The sequence below is a fragment of the Hemitrygon akajei genome, chromosome 4 (assembly GCF_048418815.1).
Source record: "Hemitrygon akajei chromosome 4, sHemAka1.3, whole genome shotgun sequence".
In the NCBI taxonomy this organism is placed as follows: Eukaryota; Metazoa; Chordata; class Chondrichthyes; order Myliobatiformes; family Dasyatidae; genus Hemitrygon; species Hemitrygon akajei.
In genome coordinates, this window is record NC_133127.1 from 8,808,123 (window position 1) to 8,827,713 (window position 19,591).

Below are 19,591 nucleotides of genomic sequence, written 5' to 3' on the forward strand. Positions count from 1 at the left end.
CCCTGACTGGTGCTGCAAAGCGTTATGCTGACTGCTACGCTACCATGCCACCCAAGAACCAGTGGAGGTTGGTCACAGAATTTAAAAGCAGGATCTTTGCAAAATAAATAGAAAGAGGTCATTAATACTTGTGTCTTTTCAAAAAGCTCATTCAGGTGGTGTGTCACAGCTGTAATCTTGGAGACAGTGACCTTTTCTCTGAACAATGTGCGAACAGGGTTTCATTAGAGGCTCTGGTTAATTGTGCCCTGCAATAATCCACTGCAGGTTAGGTGGATGGCATCGTGTTATCACTGAACCATAGCAGGTTAGGTGGATGGCATCGTGTTATCACTGAACCTCTGTGGTCATTTCCCTACTCTGTGGCATTTCTTATCATGGATTACAGTTCCATGGGTACTGGTCACCCTTCACACCACACAAAAATGGAATCTGCTCATCTTATGCTGTGGCTTTATTTGTCACATGTACACTGGAATATTGAAACATACAGTGAAATGCATCATTTGCATCAACGATCAACACCGCCTGAGGATGTCTTCATATCATGTTCTCGATATTTACTGCTTATTTAGAGTCACAGAAGAGTCATAGAAAAATATGAAGCAGGCCCTTCAACCCATCTAGTCCATGCCAAACCATTTAAAGTGCTAGTCCCAAGAACCTGCACCAGGACCATAGCCCTCCATACCCCTATCATCCATGTACCTGTCCAAGCTTCTCTTATTTATTATTATTACTATTATTTTCTCTCAGCTCAAGCTGGTAAGGACATAGCCAAGCACACTCACTTCTCAATTGCTAGGAGCTTTTGGATTACTTTTGTGGCTTTCTGGAGATTGACATAAATATTGCTGTGTAGGCCTAATTGTTTAATGTTATTGTGTGGTGACTTTGGGATGATACCAGTTGTAGATATTACTATTGGAACAATGTATACCCTGTTCATGTTCCATAGTCTTTCAATTTCCTCTTTTAATTCAGCATATTTCTGGTGTTTTTCACTTATTGATTTCTATATGCTATGTGTTTGGAATGGCTAAATCTATTCAGTAAGTTATTCTTCCTTTAATATTATATCCAGATGGGTATTATGGATTGTCTTTCCTGTAATAATGGATCTGTTGTAATATAATTTGTAGGATTCTGACTTTAAAACTGGATCAGGTTTGTATTTATAGTAAGGCATGGTGTCTTTTATGAGTTTGTATTTTAAAGCAAGCTTTTGATGAATGGTGATTGTGCCTGTGTAAGCAATCAGATTGAGTTAAACTGCTACAGGATCCTGCAATGTGTTAGATTGTTTCTGGTTTCTCTTGGAATTTTCTACATTTATCATTTGGAATTTGTTGGTCTTTTATCTACATACATCTTTCATCTTTTTTTGTGTTAGCCACCTAGTCCTGTATTGCTACGAGGAAGCCTTCTGTTTCTGGGAAGAGGTCTCTAACTCTGGGCCAGGCGTTTGGCACTTCCTTCTTGACATCTAGCCTGCTCAGATCATGGGGATGTCTTCCATGGAGGGTTATGCTCTTCCATTGGTTAACTTTTTCTTCAATAGTGATCATTTCTTCTTTTTTCTGAGTTGAGCCCTCATTTAAGTTTAGTGACGTGTACTTCTTATCAGAATTGCATATGCTTGCCTGGAGTGCTGAATCCTGTTTTTGTTCATGAAAGTATATCCTTAAAAGTTTTTTTTTGGCTTGCGTAAATTTTTATGTCTGTTATTCCTCTTCCTCCTTCTGTCCTAGGTAGTGTCAATTTAACTGTGTTAGAGTGTACATGGCGTTTGTCATTTCAGTTCCAATTTTTCTTTGTAAATGTTCTAGATCCATTTTGGCCTGAGATAAATGCCAAAGAATACACTAATATGGGTATAGTGAAAGTGTTTATTGCCTTTGGTATATGTTTACTATTGAGCTCTGTTTGGACGATTTTTTTTAAGCCTTGAAGTAAATTCTGTTGAAAGTTTTCCCTTTTATTTTGTCTTGTATCTGCACTGCTTGTTGCTTTGCACATGTTCATCTGTCCCGTTGGGTACGGAGTTTCTATTGTGCTTCTTGTATTCATTTATTTAGCAATGCAGTGCGGAGTGGGCCCTTCCGACTCTTTGAGCTGCACCGCCCAGCAGTCCCCGACAGCTCTGATTTAATCATATCCCAACCATAACCAGTTAACCTCTGGACTGTGTGTGGAGCACCAGGGGAAAACTCACACATTCCACGAGGGGGACATACAAGCTCCTTACAGAGGATGTCAGGTTTGAACTCTGAACTCCGATGCTCCAATGCTACTCTATGGTCGGGCGAGCTGTTACACTACCGTGGCACCCACTTATTTTCTTGCAGACATTTACTGTGAATGCCCGCAAGAAAATGAATGTCAAGATTGTATATACTGACATACCTTAATATCGATCATAAACTTACATTGAACTTTGGGTGTACTGGGGGCAGCTCACCGGTATTGCAATGCTTCTGTCACCAAGAAAGCATGCTCACAACTTACTATAATTATATAAAAACTATAATTATATATCCATAACTATAATACCTAACTATAATTATACAAAATAGTTAAGTTAACTAAGCAGTGAAAAAAACATAAATTTTTTTAAAAAGTAGTGAGGTAGTGTTCATGGGTTCAATGTTCATTTAGAAATCAGATGGCAGAGGGGAAGAAGTTGTTAACCATATAACAATTATTTAAAATAATTTCAAATATTAAAATAGAAACTGACTAAATACAATGATATATATTTAAATTACACAATGAAAATTACTCATTTTTCTCCCAGTCAATCCTCTCTCCTGAACAGGCACATTAACTAGTGGAGAGCTGCAGGAAAATGACACTCCATCTCCGGAGCAAGCCGTTGACATTAATTGAAGTGAAAGGATTTCAGGACTCCTGTGTACTCATGGATGACACTCTCAATGCTAGAATGGCCCTGCTGACAATGAACTATTCTGTGAAACAGAATAACACTTTTCAAAAAGACAAATCATAGCTTGGACACAGACACAAGAGATTCTGCAGATGCTGGAAATCCAGAGCAAAACTCAGGTCAGGCAGCATCCATGGAGAGGAATAAATAGTTGACACTTTGGTCTGAGACCCTTCATGCCAGGTGTGGAGAGGGGAAGTAGTATAAACTGGCAGGTGAGACCAGGTGAGGGAGAAAGCGTACAACTGTGTTGCTTACCACAGGTGGGGTATGAGTGGGGAAAGGGCAGGGTGGGAATGTCAAATACTAAATGACACAGGTTTAAAGTGGGAGAGGGAAAGGAGACATGCGGGGAAGGTTCTTGACTGGTAAAGGTGGGGGTTGGCTAAGGTTTCTGGGAGAAGGTGGGAGAATCATAGTTCAGAGTAGAGGAAACTATTCCCCTTATCGGAGGTCAATAAAGCTAAAGAACATGAAATTAAGGTCAGGCAGCGTCTAAGGAGGCAAATAAACTTGATGTTTCAGGCCAAGACCCTTCACCAGGACTGGAAAGGAAGAGCAAAGAAGCCAGAATAAGAGAAAGGAATAAGCTGGCAGGTGATAGGTGAGACCAGGTGAAGGGGAAGTAGCTGGGTGAGAAGCTGGAAGAGGTAAAGGGCCAAAGAAGAAGGAATCAGGTAGGTGAGGTGAGGTAAGAAGGGAACTAGGGTGTGGAGTGGAAAAAGAGGAAAGGGGAAGGGAGATAAATTATCTGAAGTTAGAGGAATTGATGTTCATGCTGTTGTGTTGGAGACTACCCAGGTGGAATATGAGGTGTCATTCAACCTGAGAGTGGCAGTAGAGGAGAACATGGACCAGCATGTTGGTATGGGAGTGGGGAGTGGAATTTAAATGGTTGGCCACCGGATAATCCTGTTTCTTGTGGATGGAGCGAAGGTGCTGGAAAACATACTTCCCTTCTGCATTGGGTCTCACCAATATAGAGGAGGCCGCCCCGGGAGACGACTCCGATAGACATGCAGATGAAGTGTCAGGAGACCACTTTCCAGATAAGCTAATGAGCCATTCTAATGAAAAACAGAGCAATGTATTTACTGACCTCTGACATCTGTGGGAAGAGGCTGATGGCAACAGGCAGCGCAAATCCAAAGGCAGCCAGGCACACGAGGCTATGCAGCGGAAGAGTCAGTCTTGGATATGCTCTCAGCATCCGAGTTCTGAATGGAAAGAAAGAAAGAAAGGTAAGTATGACCCTTCCTACCCTTCATCTCACTAAATGTGGACGGGATAGATTTTCCCTGCTGTTTCCTCTCAGAATCAGATTCAGATTTATTTATCACATGTACATTGAAACATACAATAAAATGCATCATTTGTCATAGAACACGACATCTAGTCTATCTATTCCATGCCAAACTATAACTCTGCCTAGTCCCATCGACCTGTATGTAGACCACAGCCCTCCATACCCCTCCCATCCACATACCTATCCAAATCTATTCTGCCTAGTCCCATCGACCCGCACCGGGACCACAGCCCTCCATACCCCTCCCATCCACATACCTATCCAAATCTATTCTGCCTAGTCCCATCGACCTGTATGTAGACCACAGCCCTCCATACCCCTCCCATCCACATACCTATCCAAATCTATTCTGCCTAGTCCCATCGACCCGCACCGGGACCACAGCCCTCCATACCCCTCCCATCCACATACCTATCCAAATCTATTCTGCCTACTCCCATCGACCTGCACCCAGACCACAGACCTCCATACCCCTCCCATCCATATACCGATCCAAACTTCTTTTAAATATTGCCATTGAACCTGTATTCATCACTTGTGCAGCCTATTCCATACAATCACAACCCTCTGAGTGAAGAAATTTCCCCTCATTTTCCCCTTAAACATTTCACGTTTCATCCTTAACCCATGACCTCTAGTTTTAGTCTTACCCAACCTCAGAAAAAAAAGCCTGCTTGCAATAACCTATCTACAAAGTTATGTTTGTGTTAACAACCTACACACCTAAGGATGTGCTGTGGACAGTCCTCAAATGCTGTCACATACTCCAGCTCCAGGTCCACAATGCTTGGCAGACCAACACAGGAAGCAGCCACGCACATATACGGTCCTCTAATCCTAGGACAGTCTGTCTTCAGCCTTCGGCCTCCAGTAGACTCATAGGTTCACAGACATTGGACCTTTGACATCCCCGGTGGACTCGCAGACTTGGAGCTCCAACCATTGGGCCTCGAGTGGACGTCTGATTGACCACTGCACTTCGATCTGGACTTCCAATCAACCTTCAGGCTTTGAACTTCGATACCTACCCAGGACATTGAATGAGGACCTAAACTTCAGGCTTGAGCTCCAGATCCATGCATGGTAACAGCCCGAACACTAGGCCTCAGTCTCTGGTTTCATTGACTCGCGTACCTCCCGGGTCACCGACCCTGGTACCTCCCGCGTCGCTGATCCTGGTACCTCCTGTGTCACTGACCCTGCTACCCACTGGGTCACCGACCCCAGTAACCTCCTGCCCATGTGGAACCCTGATTTCGGAAAACACTGATCAATTCTTCTTGGTGCACGAATATATCAGTGCTGTCCCAATTCAGCTCACCAGACCTGGAACATCTAGCAGTAAAGTGTCGTCCTTTTTACCTTCCACAGGAGTTCTCTGGGGTCATTCTGGTAGCAGGCCAATGTCAAGCAGATGATCTGAGCAATGGGATCAACATGCATGAAACAGCACACTCTAACGCCTTCACCATCGTTTTGGGAGATTTCAACAAGGCGAGTCTGAAAAAATCACTAAGCAATTACCATCAACAGATCACTTGCAATACCAGATGAAACAACGCACTAGACCACTGTTACACCACCATCAAGAATGTCTACTGTGCTATTCCATGCCCTCACTTTGGGAAGTCTGATCACCTGGCTGTACTTCTACTCCCTGAGTACAGGCAGAGACTAAAGATTGCAGCAACAGTAGTGAGAACCAAGAAGGTTTGGACAAGGGAAGCACAGGAGTGCCTACAGGACTCTGTCTTCAGGGATTCAACTTTGAATCTGGATGAGTATGCTGCAGTTGTTACTGACTTCATTAAAACCTGTGTGGATGAGTGTGTGCCCACAAAGACTTACTGTATATTCCCAAACCAAAAGCCGTGGATGAACCAGGAGGTACGTCATCTGCTGAAGGCTAGATCTGTGGCATTCAGGTCTGGCAACCCAGGCCTGTACCAGAAAACCAGGTATGATTTGCGGAGGGCTATTTCAAGGGTGAAGGGACAATTTCAAATGAGGTTGGAGGCGATATCAGATGCACGGCAACTCTGGCAGGGACTGCAAGACATTACTTCCTACAAAGCAAAACCCAATAGCATGAATGGCAGCGATGCTTCATTACCAGATGAACTCAACGCCTTCTATGAATGCTTTGAAAGGGAGAACACAACTACAGCTGTGAAGATCCCTGCCACACCTGATGACCATGTGATCTCTGTCTCAGAGGCCGACGTTAGACTGTCTTTAGAGAGAGTGAACCCTCACAAGGCAGAAGGTCCTAATGGGGTACCTGGTCAGGCTCTGAAAACTTGTGCCAAGGATTCAGTATTCAAGGATATTTTCAACCTCTCACTGCTACGGGCAGAAGTTCCCACTTGCTTCAAAAAGGCAACAATTATGCTAGTGCCAAAGAAGAATAATGTGGGCTGCCTTAATGACTATCGCCCAGTAGCACTCACATTGACAGTGGTGAAATGCTTGAGAGGTTGGTTATGACTAGACTGCACTCCTTTCTTAACAAGGACCTGGACCCATTGCAATTTGCCTATCATCACAATAGGTCAATGGCAGACGCAATCTCCATGGCTGTTCACATGGCTTGAGACCACCTAGACAACACAAACACCTACGTCAGGATGCTGTTCATCGACTATAGCTCAGCATTTAATATCATCATTCTAACAACCCTGACTGAGAAATTGCAAAACCTGGGCCTCTGTACTTCCCTCTGTAATTGGGTCCTCAACTTCCTAACCGGAAGACCACAGTTTGTACAGATTGGTGATAACATATCCTCTTCACTGAAGATCAACACTGGCGCATCTCAAGGGTGTGTGCTTAGCCCACTGCTCTACTCTCTGTATACACATGACTGTGTGGCTAGGCATAGCTCAAATACCATCTACAAGTTTGCTGATGATACAACCATTGTTGGTAGAATCTCAGGTGGTGACGAGAGGGCGTACAGAAGTGAGATATGCCAACTAGTGGAAAGGTGCTGCAGCAATAACCTGGCACTCAATGTCAGTAAGACAAAAGAGTTGATTGTGGACTTCAGGAAGATGAAGGAACACATACCAATCCTCATAGAGGGATCAGAAGTGGAGAGAGTGAGCAGCTTCAAGCTCCTGGGTGTCAAGATCTCTGAGGATCTAACCTGGTTCCAACACATTGATGTAGTCATAAAGAAGGCAAGACAGCAGCTATACTTTATTAGGAGTTTGAAGCGATTTGGCACGTCAACAAATACGCTCAAAAACTTCTATAGTTGTACCGTGGAGAGCATTCTGATAGGCTGTATCACTGTCTGGTATGGAGGGGCTACTGCACAGGACCGAAAGAAGCTGCAGAAGGTTGTAAATCTAGTTAGCTCCATCTTAAAGTACCCAGGACATCTTTAGGGAGTGGTGTCTCAGAAAGGCAGCGTCCATTATTAAAGACTCCAGCACCCAGGGCATGCCCTTTTCTCACTGTTACCATCAGGTAGGTGATACAGAAGCCTGAAGGCACACACTCAGTGATTCAGGAACAGCTTCTTCCCCTCTGCCATCCAATTCCTAAATGGACTTTGAAGCTTTGGACACTACCCCACTTTTTTTTAATATACAGTATTTCTGTTTTTGCACATTTTTAAATAATCTATTCAATATACGTAATTGATTTACTTGTTTATTTATATATTATTATTTTTTCTCTCTCTACTAGATTATGTATTACATTGAACTGCTGCTGCTAAGTTAACAAATTTCACGTCACATGCCGGTGATAATAAACCTGATTCTGATTCTTGCAGACAGTGGGGGGTGGGAGGCCCCAGCCTTCATCCCCTCTGCTCTGCCAGCCTAACATCCATGTTGCTGGCCTTTGAATGTGGAGTGAAGGCTTAGAATCCAGCCTATCCTTCAATTGCCCCACATCCCAGACCCCTAACTCCCTGCTAAGAAGTCATCTCTCTGACACAGTGGTGTCAAGAAAATAACCTCTCCTTCAATGTCGCAAAAACAAAGGAGCTGGCTGTGGACTACAGGAGGAATGGAGATGGGCTAACCCCTATTGACATCAGTGGTTCTGCGGTTGGGAGGGTAAACAGCTTCAAGTTCTTCGGTATCAACATCACCGAGGCCCTCATGTGGTCTGTACACACCAGCTGTGTGGTGAAAAAGGCACAACAGCGCCTCTTTCATCTCAGACGGTTGAGGAAGTTTGGTATAGGCCCCCAGATCCCAAGAACTTTCTACAGGGACACAATTGAGAGCATCCTGACTGGCTGCATCACTGCCTGGTATGGGAACAGTTTTTCCCTTAATCGCAGGACTCTACAGAGAGTGGTGTGGACAGCCCAGCGCACCTGTAGTTGTAAACCTCCCATGAATCAGGACAGTTATAAGGACAGGTGTGTTAAAAGGGCCCGTAGGATCATTGGGGACCCGAGTCACCCCAACCACAATCTATTCCAGCTGCTACCATCTGGGAAACAGTACTGAAGCTTAAAAGCCAGGACCAACAGGCTCCAGGACAGCTTCTTCCACCAGGCCATCAGACCGATGAATTCACGCTGATTTGAGTGTATTCCATATTATATTGACTGTTCTATTTATTATAAATTATTATAAATTACTATGATTGCACATTTAGATGGAGACGTAACATAAAGCTTTTTACTCCTCATGTGAAGGATGTAAGAAATAAAGTCAATTCAATTCAATGAACCTAAAAAGTCTATTAAAACAACTAAGCCCGAGCTGTGATACAGAACACAGCCCTGTGTCATCTTGACTGTTCATTTGAGCTCCCTCAACTGCAAACAAAGAATCCTCAGATATCACTGGTCCTGCAGTGGCTGATGAACTTCCAGGTACCGATGGGGATAGACAGGAGTTGAATAAACTAGGTGGAAGAGCAGGATCTCTGCTCAATGTGATGTATTGGGCAGACACTCAGTGCACTGAGCCCAATAGGTCACAGGCACACCCCTCCCCATCATCGGTAGCAGCTACAGGACGCTCTGCCTCAAGGAGGCATCATCCATCATCAAAGATCCCCAGCATCTGGGCTGTGCCATCTTTATTGCAGCTATGGGAGGCACAGTAGTGTAGTAGTTAGCGTTTGCTATTGACTCAGGTTCAATTCCCGCCACTGTATGTAAGCAGTTTCTATGTTCTCCCTGTGCTGTCTCCCGGGTGCTCTGGTTTGCTCCCCCATTCCAGGTTAATTGGTCACATGGGTATAATTGGGCATCTCGGGCTCATTGCAGTGGAAGGACCTGTTACTGTGTTGAGAATAAGTTACACCAGATGGAAGCCTGAAACCCATGCCACCAGGTTCAGGAACAACTACTCTCCTTCAGTTATTCAGTTCCTAAACCAACCAGCACAAACGTAATCACCAGTTCAGCAACACTTCAATCACTTTGCACTAACATGGCCAGTTTCTGGTGTTCTTTCTTGTAAAAGTCATGTTTAACTTATATTTTCCTTGTGAATACTACTTATCTGATCCTATGTTGTTGACTTTGAATGTGATGGTGGTGGTGGTTGTCTGTCATATCTGATGACGTCCTCTGCAGGAGAGTTTTTAAAGTGGAAAAGCCATTTGCACTGGGGCAGTTCCACTCACTCAGCCTTACCAGTCCAGGTCCAGTGGTCCAAGTGGTGGTCAGAACTTGGATGCAGTGGAAAATCATCTACCCAGTCCACTGGAGCTGGCTTCGAATGGTAATCCCTGAATTACTAGTGAAGCCATGAGCAACCTGGTCTATGTAAAGGAGGATGGGTTAAATCTCAGGCTACATGTGTGGAGTAACTGGATCACTGGGACCATTTCTAGGTTAGGTGGGATCCGTAAGAGATTAACCAGGCAGCTCTGTGCAAGTTGCAGTGGAACTGGACACATCATCATTCTGGTAAGGTGGCTTGTGAGCGTTGTTTGGGAGATTTTGAACTGATTTGTCAGGACATCTGGGACAGACAGTGAATGTAGAACTGTGAGAGCTGGGGGGGTGGGGGGACGGCGGGAGGAGGGTGAGCAGTTAGAAAGAAGATCATAAGGCATAGGAGCAGAACTAGGCATTCAGCACATTAAGGTAACCCTTAATCTCCTTACCAGTCAAGAAACAATCAACGTCCACTTGAAATTTACCCATTGACGGCCTCCACAGCTGCCTGTGGCAATGAATTCCACCAATTCATCACTCTCTGGCTAAAGAAATTCCTTCTCATCTCTGTTTCAAAGGATGTCCTCCTATTCTGAGGCTGTGTCCTCTGGTCCTAGACTCTCCCACTGTAGGAAACATCCTCTACTTATCTACTCAGTCTAGATCTGTCAATATTCGACAGGTTTCAAAGAGATCCCCCAGCCCTCATTTCTTCTAAACTCCAGCAAGCACAGGCCCAGAGTCATCAAACACTCCTCATATGTTAGCCCTTTCCTTCTTGGGATCCTTCTCATGAACCTCCCCTGGACCCTCTCCATGCCAGCACACCCTTTCACAGATATGGGATGAAGAAGGATGAGAGGTGATTTGATAGAGATGTACAAAATGATAACAGGCATAGATCAAGTGGACAGCTAGAGACTGTTTCCCAGGGCAGGAATGGCTAATAATTTTAAGGTGATTGGAGGGAAGTATAGGGGGGATGGCAGAGGAGGGTTGTTTACACAGAGAGTGGTGGGTGTGTGGATCGTGCGGCCAGGGGTAGTAGTAGAGGCAGATACATTAGGGGTATTTAAGAGACTCTTAGATAGGCACATGAATGTTAGAAAAATGGAGGGCTTTGTAGGAGGGAGGGTTAAACTGAACAGAGTAAGTTAAAAAGGTTGGCACAGCATTATGGGCTGAATGGCCTGTACTGCGCTGTACTGTTCTGAAACTGTTCAGAATACTCCAAATGCAGTCTGACCAATGCCTTATATAGCCTCAGCATTATGAACTCATTATCTCTATATGAGGGCGTTATCTCGGTTATGAACCCAGGTGATTGACCTTACCCTATTCCTGACTAACAGGCTCAAGGGGCTGAGCCAGTTCTTCCTTTTCTATTCAGATAGGCACAACTCGCCCTGACACAGCTCAGGAATCCTGCTAGCTTTACAGTCAAGGGGAATCAGAATGGGAAAATGAGCAGTTGTGAGATGGGAGAATATGTGACTGGAATACTCACTGGTATTTAGATCTCATTGAAATCTACCGAATCTTGAAAGGACTATGTGGTGAACTACATATACCTGTCTGGACACGCCCCCTGCTGACTGCTCCTGTGGCTCCTCCCACAGACCCCGGTATAAAGGCGATTGAGGCCTGAGCCCGGCCCTCATTCTCCAGGATGTAGTATGGTGGTCAACTACTGCTTGTTCTTTCTTCCAGTCAATAAAAGCTGATATCTCGACTTCACGTCTCAGAGAGAGTTATTGATGGTGCATCAGACTAGATAGGGTGGATGTGGAGAGATGTTTCTTGTGGTGGGGGCATCCAGAACTAGAGGGCACAGCCACAAAACTGAGGGGAACCCTTTAGAAGAGAGGTAAGAAGGATTTTGTTTTTAGCCAGAGAGTAGTAAATCTGTAGAATGCTCTCCCACAGACTGCGGTGGAGGCCAAGTTTGTGGGTATATTTAACGCAGAAGTTGATCATTTCCTGATTGGTCAGGGCATCAAAGGATATAGCAAGAGAGCTGGTGTATGGGCTTGAGTGGGATATGGGATCAGCCATGATGGAATGGCAGAGCAGACTCGATGGGCTGAATGGCCTAATTCTGCTCCTATGCCTTATGGCCTTATGATTTTATGTGAGGGGCAAGTTTTTTACACAGTTTGGTGGGTGTCTGGAATGCGCTGCCAGAGGTAATGGTAGAGGCAGAAACATTAGGGGTTTTTAGGAGACGTTTAGACTGATGTGAATGTGAGGAAAATGGGAGGCTATGGCATTGTGTGGACAGAAGGAATTAGTTTAGTTGGCCATTTGATTACTAATGTAATTGCTTCGGCACAACCTTGTGGGCTGAAGGCCTGTTCCTGTGATTTACAGGTCTATGTTCTATGTTCTAAAGGATGAAATCTGAAAAAAAAAGTTCTATCAGTAAATTACTGAGAAAAGAGAAAACCGGAGATTTTTAATTGCTGCCCTGCCAGCTGTGAATTTGGTCGAAGCCAGAACCAATTTGAGGTAATGAGTGATGGAGAATTGAGGTGTGAACGCCCAGCATGCCTTACTCTCAGACCAGGTCAAAAACCTGTCATTACAAGGTCCTAATTAAGGGGGGCTCTGCCACAATTAAGCACCTAATTAACACGTACAATTCCCCTTCTTAATTGGATGCCGTGTTTAACTGGAAAGTCAAGTATAAATAGGTTCACATCAAAACCCAAATATTTCTCTCTCTGTCTGTCATCGTTGGTAAGAGTTGATTTGAAGTGCAGAGGAGGGAGATGGTGAGGAACACAGATGAACTAATGTTCGGAGTGTGTGCTCTTGGTGGGGAGCTTTGGACGGCATTTACACCTATCTGTTATGGTTCCAAAACCTGTGATATTTTACTTATTCAGTCCAGGCCAAGTTTTCATACACACAAAAGATTCTGCAGATGCTGGTAGTCTTGAGCACCATACACAAAGTGCTGGAGGAACTCAGCAGGTCAGGAAGCATCTATGGATGAGAATAAACAGGTGACATTTCTCTTTCATTAGCACTGGAAAGGGAGGGGGCAGAAGCCAGTATAAGAAGGTGGGGGGGGGGGGGAAGCTGACAGATGACCTGGTGAGGGGAAAGGTAGGTGAGTGAGGGATGGAGGGAATGAAGCAAGAAGCTGGGAGAGCATAAGTGCAAAAGGTATAGAGCTGAAGAAGGAATCTGAAGGAGCTGAAGAGGACAGTGGACCATGGAAGAAGGGGAAGGAGAGGGGCATCAGAGGGAGGTGATGGTAGGTGAAGAGAAGAGAATGGGGAATAGAAAAAGAGAGAAAGATGGAGGGGGAGAAATCTCAAGAAGTTAGGAAATCAATGTTCATGGCATCAGGTTGGAAGCTACCTAGATGGAATATGAGGTGTTGTTCCTCCACCCTGAGACACATTGCTTTGAACTTTGAAAAAAATTACATTGAACTTTGAGTGGCCTATTCATCGCAGAAGAGGGAATGGAAAGTCAAGTTGAAGTTGGTTGCCATCAGGAGATCCTGCCTTTTGCGGCAGTCGCAACAAAGTGCCTGACAGAGCAGTTACCCAGTCTGAGTCGGGTCTCACTGCTGTAGAGGAGGAACATCAGGTACAGGAGAGGATCCCGACAGACTCACAGGTGAGGTGTCGCCACAACCTAGAAGGACTGTTTAGGGTCCTGAGTGGTGGTGAAGGAGGAAGTGTAGGGGCAGGTGTAGCACTTGTCCCACATGCAGGGTTAAGTGCCAGGAGAGAGATCAGTGTGGAGGGATAAGTTCACAAGGGAGACATGTAGAGGTACTGGTCCCTATGGTAACTGGAGGATGGGGAGGGAGAGAAAGATGTGCTTAGTGGTCTGGCTAGTGTGCCTAGTGTTTTTATACCCTGGAGGATGTTACTGGGGGGGGGATGCTAATCCATAAATATGATGACCTTCTCCAAAGCGTCCATCAAAACACCCAAACAACAATACAGTGCAACAACACGACAGCGGCAACACAGGGGTGGCATTACTGCTACCAACTGGGCACGTACTCCATTACACCTCGGCTCGAGGCTTGTTTACGCTTTAGTAAAGGAGGACAGGTTTCCATTTCCAAAACGCCTTCTACGACCTTCACAGCCAACAGTGTTGTCAGAAACATAGCAACTACTTATTGAACTGTGGATAGTCAGCATGGCTTTCTGAGGGACAGGTCGTGCCTTGTGAGCCTGACTTAATTCTTCCAGGAAGTGACAAATTGCTTTGATGAAGCTGGAGCAGTGGACGTGGTGTCTACAGGCTGGACTGCCGGGAACCATCAATTTGCGGGAGTTGCCGCACAGGGTCTTGGTCTAGAAATTTGTTTTCTTATGTAACTATGTTCTTTTTTTCCCTTCCATGTTATTTTGGATGGGTGTGTATGTTTTTGCACCTTGGCCCCAGAGGAACGCTGTCTCATTCGGCTGTTTCCATGTATGGTTTGAAAGATTTTATCTTGATTTGATTGATTTGATTTAGTAAGGAGTTTGAGATGGTTCCCCGTTGTAGGCTCACTCAGAAAGATGGGAGGCATGGGATCCAGGGAAACCTGGCTGTGTGGATACAGAATTGGTTTGTCCACAGAAGACCAGGTCAAAAGGTGGTTGTGGATGGAATGCATTCTGCTGGAAGTCAGTGACCAGTGATGTTCCACACGGATCTGTTGTTGGATCCCTGCTCTTTGTGATTTTTATAAATGACTTGGATGAGACAATAGACAATAGTCAATAGGTGCAGAAGTAGACCATTCGGCCCTTCGAGCCTGCACCGCCATTCTGAGATCATGGTTGATCATCTACTATCAATACCCTGTTCCTGCCTTGTTCCCATATCCCTTGATTCCCCTATCCATAAGATACCTATCTAGCTCCTTCTTGAAAGCATCCAGAGAAATGGCCTCCACTGCCTTCCGAGGCAGTGCATTCCAGACACCCACAACTCTCTGGGAGAAGAAGTTTTTCCTTAACTCTGTCCTAAATGACCTACCCCTTATTCTCAAACCATGCCCTCTGGTACTGGACTCTCCCTGCATCTGGAACATATTTCCTGCCTCTATCTTGTCCAATCCCTTAATAATTTTATATGTTGCAATCAGATCCCCTCTCAGTCTCTTTAATTCCAGCGTGTACAAGCCCAGTCTCTCTAACCTCTCTGCGTAAGACAGTCCGGACATCCCAGGAATTAACCTTGTGAATCTACGCTGCACTTCCTCTACAGCCAGGATGTCCTTCCTTAACCCTGGAGACCAAAACTGTACACAATACTCCAGGTGTGGTCTCACCAGGGCCCTGTATAAATGCAAAAGGATTTCCTTGCTCTTGTACTCAATTCCCTTTGTAATAAAGGCCAACATTCCATTAGCCTTCTTCACTGCCTGCTGCACTTGCTCATTCACCTTCAGTGACTGATGAACAAGGACTCCTAGATCTCTTTGTATTTCTCCCTTACCTAACTCTACACCATTCAGATAATAATCTGCTTTCCTGTTCTTACTCCCAAAGTGGATAACCTCACACTTATTCACATTAAACGTCATCTGCCAAGTATCTGCCCACTCACTCAGCCTATCCAAGTCACCCTGAATTCTCCTAACATCCTCATCACATGTCACAGTGCCACCCAGCTTAGTATCATCAGCAAACCTGCTGATGTTATTCTCAATGCCTTCATCGAAATCGTCGACGTAAATCGTAAACAGCTGTGATCTCAATACCGAGGAAATGGAAGGGTGGGTTAGTAAGTTTGTAGATGATAGAAGGGTTGGTAGTGTTCTAGATAGTGTAGAAGATTGTTGTAGGTTACAGTGAGACATCGACAGCATGCAGAACTGGGCTGAGAAGTAGCAGATGGAATTCAACCTGGAAAAGTGATTCACTTTAAGGTTGAATTTGAAGCTAAAATACAGGCTTGATAGCAGGATCCTGAGCAGTGTGGAGGAACAGAGGGATCTTGGGGTCTATGTGCATAGATCCTTCAAAGCTGCCGCACAAGTTGGTAGAGTGATTAACAAGGTGTATAGTGTGTGCCTTCATTCATCAGGGGATTGAATTCAAGAGATGTGAGGTAATGTGGAAGTTCTATAAAACTCTGGTTAGACCACACTTGGAATACTGCGTTCAGTTCTGGTCATAGGAAGGATGTGGAAGCTTTGGAGAGAGTGCAGAGAAGATTTACCAGGATGCTGCCTGGATTAGAGAACATACTTTATGAGAAGAGGTTGAATAAGCTTTTCCCTTTGGAGTGAAAGAGGATGAGAGATGATTTGAAAGAGGTGTACAAGATGATAAGATGATTATTGCACTTGGTCAGGCCTGGTGGATTTATCCACCTTAATACTCTGTAAAGTTGTAAGTATCTTCTCTCTGGTAATATGAATATTCTCCAAAACACTCCACTTGTTTTATCTCTTAAGCAACCATGATTTTCATCTGAGTATACACCAAGAAGAAATATTTGTTAAAAATCCCACCTATGTCCTGTGGCTCAAGACAAAGGCAGCCTGCTGATCACTAAAGGGACCTACTCTCTCCCTAGCCATCATCTTACTCTTAATCTAGACATAGAACCTTTTGGAATTTTCCATAACTTTACTTACTGTGTCCATCTCAATGTCCTCCTGATTTCCTTCCGAAAAGAATTCTTAAGTTGTTTTATAGACACCAAGAGATTCACTCAATTCTGACCTCCTAAACCCAATGTATGCTTCTTTCTTTATCCTTGGCCAGAGCCTCAATCATTCTCATTACTAAGGTTCCCTAAATGACTCTAATTCCTTCTATGATTCTGTGGTTCATCTGTGTTGTGACCTGATTCCTCTGGTCCTTTATCCTTTGTCACCTGAGGCCACCTAATCCATTTTACCAAAATGTAGCACTCCGCAGGAGTCAATAACGGGGTTCAGTATGTAACTTTAGTATTTTGTTACCATTCACTTATACGTGACTTAGACACGTTAACTTGGTGCTGACTGTAAAGTTTGTCCTTGCATGTGTATTTCTAGAATTTAGAAAATTGCGCAGGTTCGGCATGCTCTCTGAAACTTTGACAAATTTCTGAAGATACACACTGGAGGTATCCTGACTGCTTGCACCATGGCCTGGTAAAGAAACACCAATGGCCAAGAATGGAAGAGCCTACAAAAAGTAGTGGACACAGCCCAGTTCTCATCGCAGGAAAAAGCCCTCCCCTTCACTGAGCGAATCTATAAGGAGCACTGCCACAAGAAAGCAGTGTCCATCATCGAGCTCCTCCACCACTCAGGCCGTGCTCTTTTCACACTGCTGCCACCTGGAAGGTGGTTCTGGAGCCTTTGATCCCTCACCGCCAGGTTACTGCATTACCTTCAATTATCAGGCTTCGGAACCAGTGTGGGCAACTTCACTCACCACAACCTATGGACTCACTTTCTAGGACTCTAAACTCATGTTTTGAATATTATTTATTTATTTCATATTTGCACAGATTGGTTTCTTTTGCACATTGGTTCCTTGTCAGTATTTGGGTGTAGATTTTCATTTGATTCTATTGTATTTCTTTATTCTACTGTGAAAGCCCACAAGAAAATGAACCCCAGGGTTGTATGTGGTGACATGTATGTACTTTGATAATAAATTTACACTAGCTTTGAAGATAATTTATTTAGAGATACAGAGTGGAACAGGTCCTGTTGGCCCTTCGAGCCGCACTGCTTAGCAACCCACTGGTTTAACCCCAGCCTAATCACAGGACAGCTTACAGTGACCAATTAACCTACTAACTGGGCAACACACACAAAATGCTGGAGGTACTCAGCAGGCCAGGCAGCATCTGTGGAAAAAAAGTACAGTCGACGTTCTGGCCCAAAACTGTACTTTTTTCCATAGATGCTGCCCGACCTGCAGAGTTCCTCCAGCATTTTGTGTGTGTTGCTCGGATTTCCAGCATCTGCAGATTTTCTCTTGTTTGTAACCTACTAGCTGGTACATCTTTGGAATGTGGGAGGAAACGGGAAGAAGCCCACGTATTCCATGGGGAAGACATACAAACACTTATAGAGGATGCCGGGACAGAACTCTGGACTGTGATGTCCCGAGTTGTCATAGTGTTGCGCTAACCACCACACTACCACAGCGTTACTTAACCAATGGCTATGCATAGTCCCAGCATTGATTCGTGTAGAAACTCATTTCCTACCATTTGCCCATAATTAAAATAATGTCAAAAGAAGTAAAGAGATGGCTGTTGAATATGTCATTATGGAACTCATTATCACACATGCAGATTGTCTAATGATCCTTTAGCGTGACCTTACCAGCTCAGCTATGTTATCACTACAAACACTTGCAAAGGTGTTCATTGTTACGTTGAATTAATAAACATGTTCATTACTATTAAAAGAAAAACTTTCAGCATTTTAGTCTGTTCCACTTTAAAGGATTTGTGTTTCCAAAACAGACACCGTTTTGGCTCTGCAACCTTATATGAATTATCAGATTAGTGAATCCACCTTCTGTTGCAGCACCTGGGTTGGAATTTCCTGTCAGTTTTAAAGCTTACGTTTCTTTGGGTGACTGTTTGTGCTTACCCAGGTGAGAGAAGTTCACAGTGGGAGGTGAGGAGAATGGGAGGAAAGTGACAGGGAGGACGTGGAGATGAGGGGAATGACAGGGAGAATGTGGAGGTGAGGGGAATGAGAGGGAGGAGGTGTAGGTGAGGGGAATGAAAGGGTGGATGTGGTTGTGAGGGGAATGATGGAGGATGTGGTTGTGAGGGGAATGAGAGGGAGGAGGTGTAGGTGAGGGGAATGAGAGGGTGGATGTGGTTGTGAGGGGAATGAGAGGGAGAATGTGGAGGTGAGGGGAATGAGAGGGAGGATGTGGAGGTGAGGGGAATGAGAGGGTGGATGTGGTTGTGAGGGGAATGAGAGGGAGAATGTGGAGGTGAGGGGAATGAGAGGGAGGATGTGGAGGTGCGGGGAATGAGAGGGTGGATGTGGTTGTGAGGGGAATATGATGTGTGGAGAATGACAGGGAGAATGTGGAGGTGCGGGGAATGAGAGGGTGGATGTGGTTGTGAGGGGAATATGATGTGTGGAGAATGACAGGGAGAATGTGGAGGTGAGGGGAATGAGAGGGAGGATGTGGAGGTGAGGGGAATGAGAGGGAGGATGTGGAGGTGAGGGGAATGAGAAGGAGGATGTGGAGATGAGGGGAATGACAGGGAGGAGGTGCAGGTGAGGGGAATGAGAGGGAGGATGTGGAGGTGAGGGGAATGAGAGGGAGGAGGTGTAGGTGAGGGGAATGAGAGGGTGGATGTGGTTGTGAGGGGAATGACAGGGAGGACGTGGTTGTGAGGGGAATATGATGTGTGGAGAATGACAGGGAGGATATGGAGGTGAGGGGAATGAGAGGGAGGATGTGGAGATGAGGGGAATGACAGGGAGGATATAGAGGTGAGGGGAATGACAGGGAGGAGGTGCAGGTGAGGGGAATGACAGGGAGAATGTGGAGGCAGGGGAGAACATGATGATGATGAAACAAGCCAGGATAGGATGAACCAACAAAGATGCTGGAGCAGGTCAGTGGGCCACAGAGGGTGGAAAGAGGCAGCGTGTTTAGAAAGGAGAGCATGAAGAAATGGGAATTAGGTGGAGTAAAGGACCATGAAGATCAAAAGGAATGGCAGTAAAACCAATCAGAAG

The 19,591-nt window shown here is 44.9% G+C and overlaps 1 protein-coding gene across 4 annotated transcripts in view; it reads right to left on the bottom strand.

Annotated features, from left to right (window-relative positions):
• Positions 1-19,591, bottom strand: part of LOC140726113 (sideroflexin-5-like) — a 263,726-nt gene that overhangs the window by 95,015 nt on the left and 149,120 nt on the right. For all 4 annotated transcript variants that reach the window (XR_012098576.1, XR_012098577.1, XM_073042065.1 and 1 more), the window contains one exon: positions 4,047-4,164. Coding sequence is in view for 2 of the 4 variants with exons in the window: in XM_073042065.1 (XP_072898166.1) it covers positions 4,047-4,164 (118 nt within the window). In the remaining 2 variants the exon portion in view is untranslated. The remainder of the gene's footprint in view (positions 1-4,046; positions 4,165-19,591) is intronic.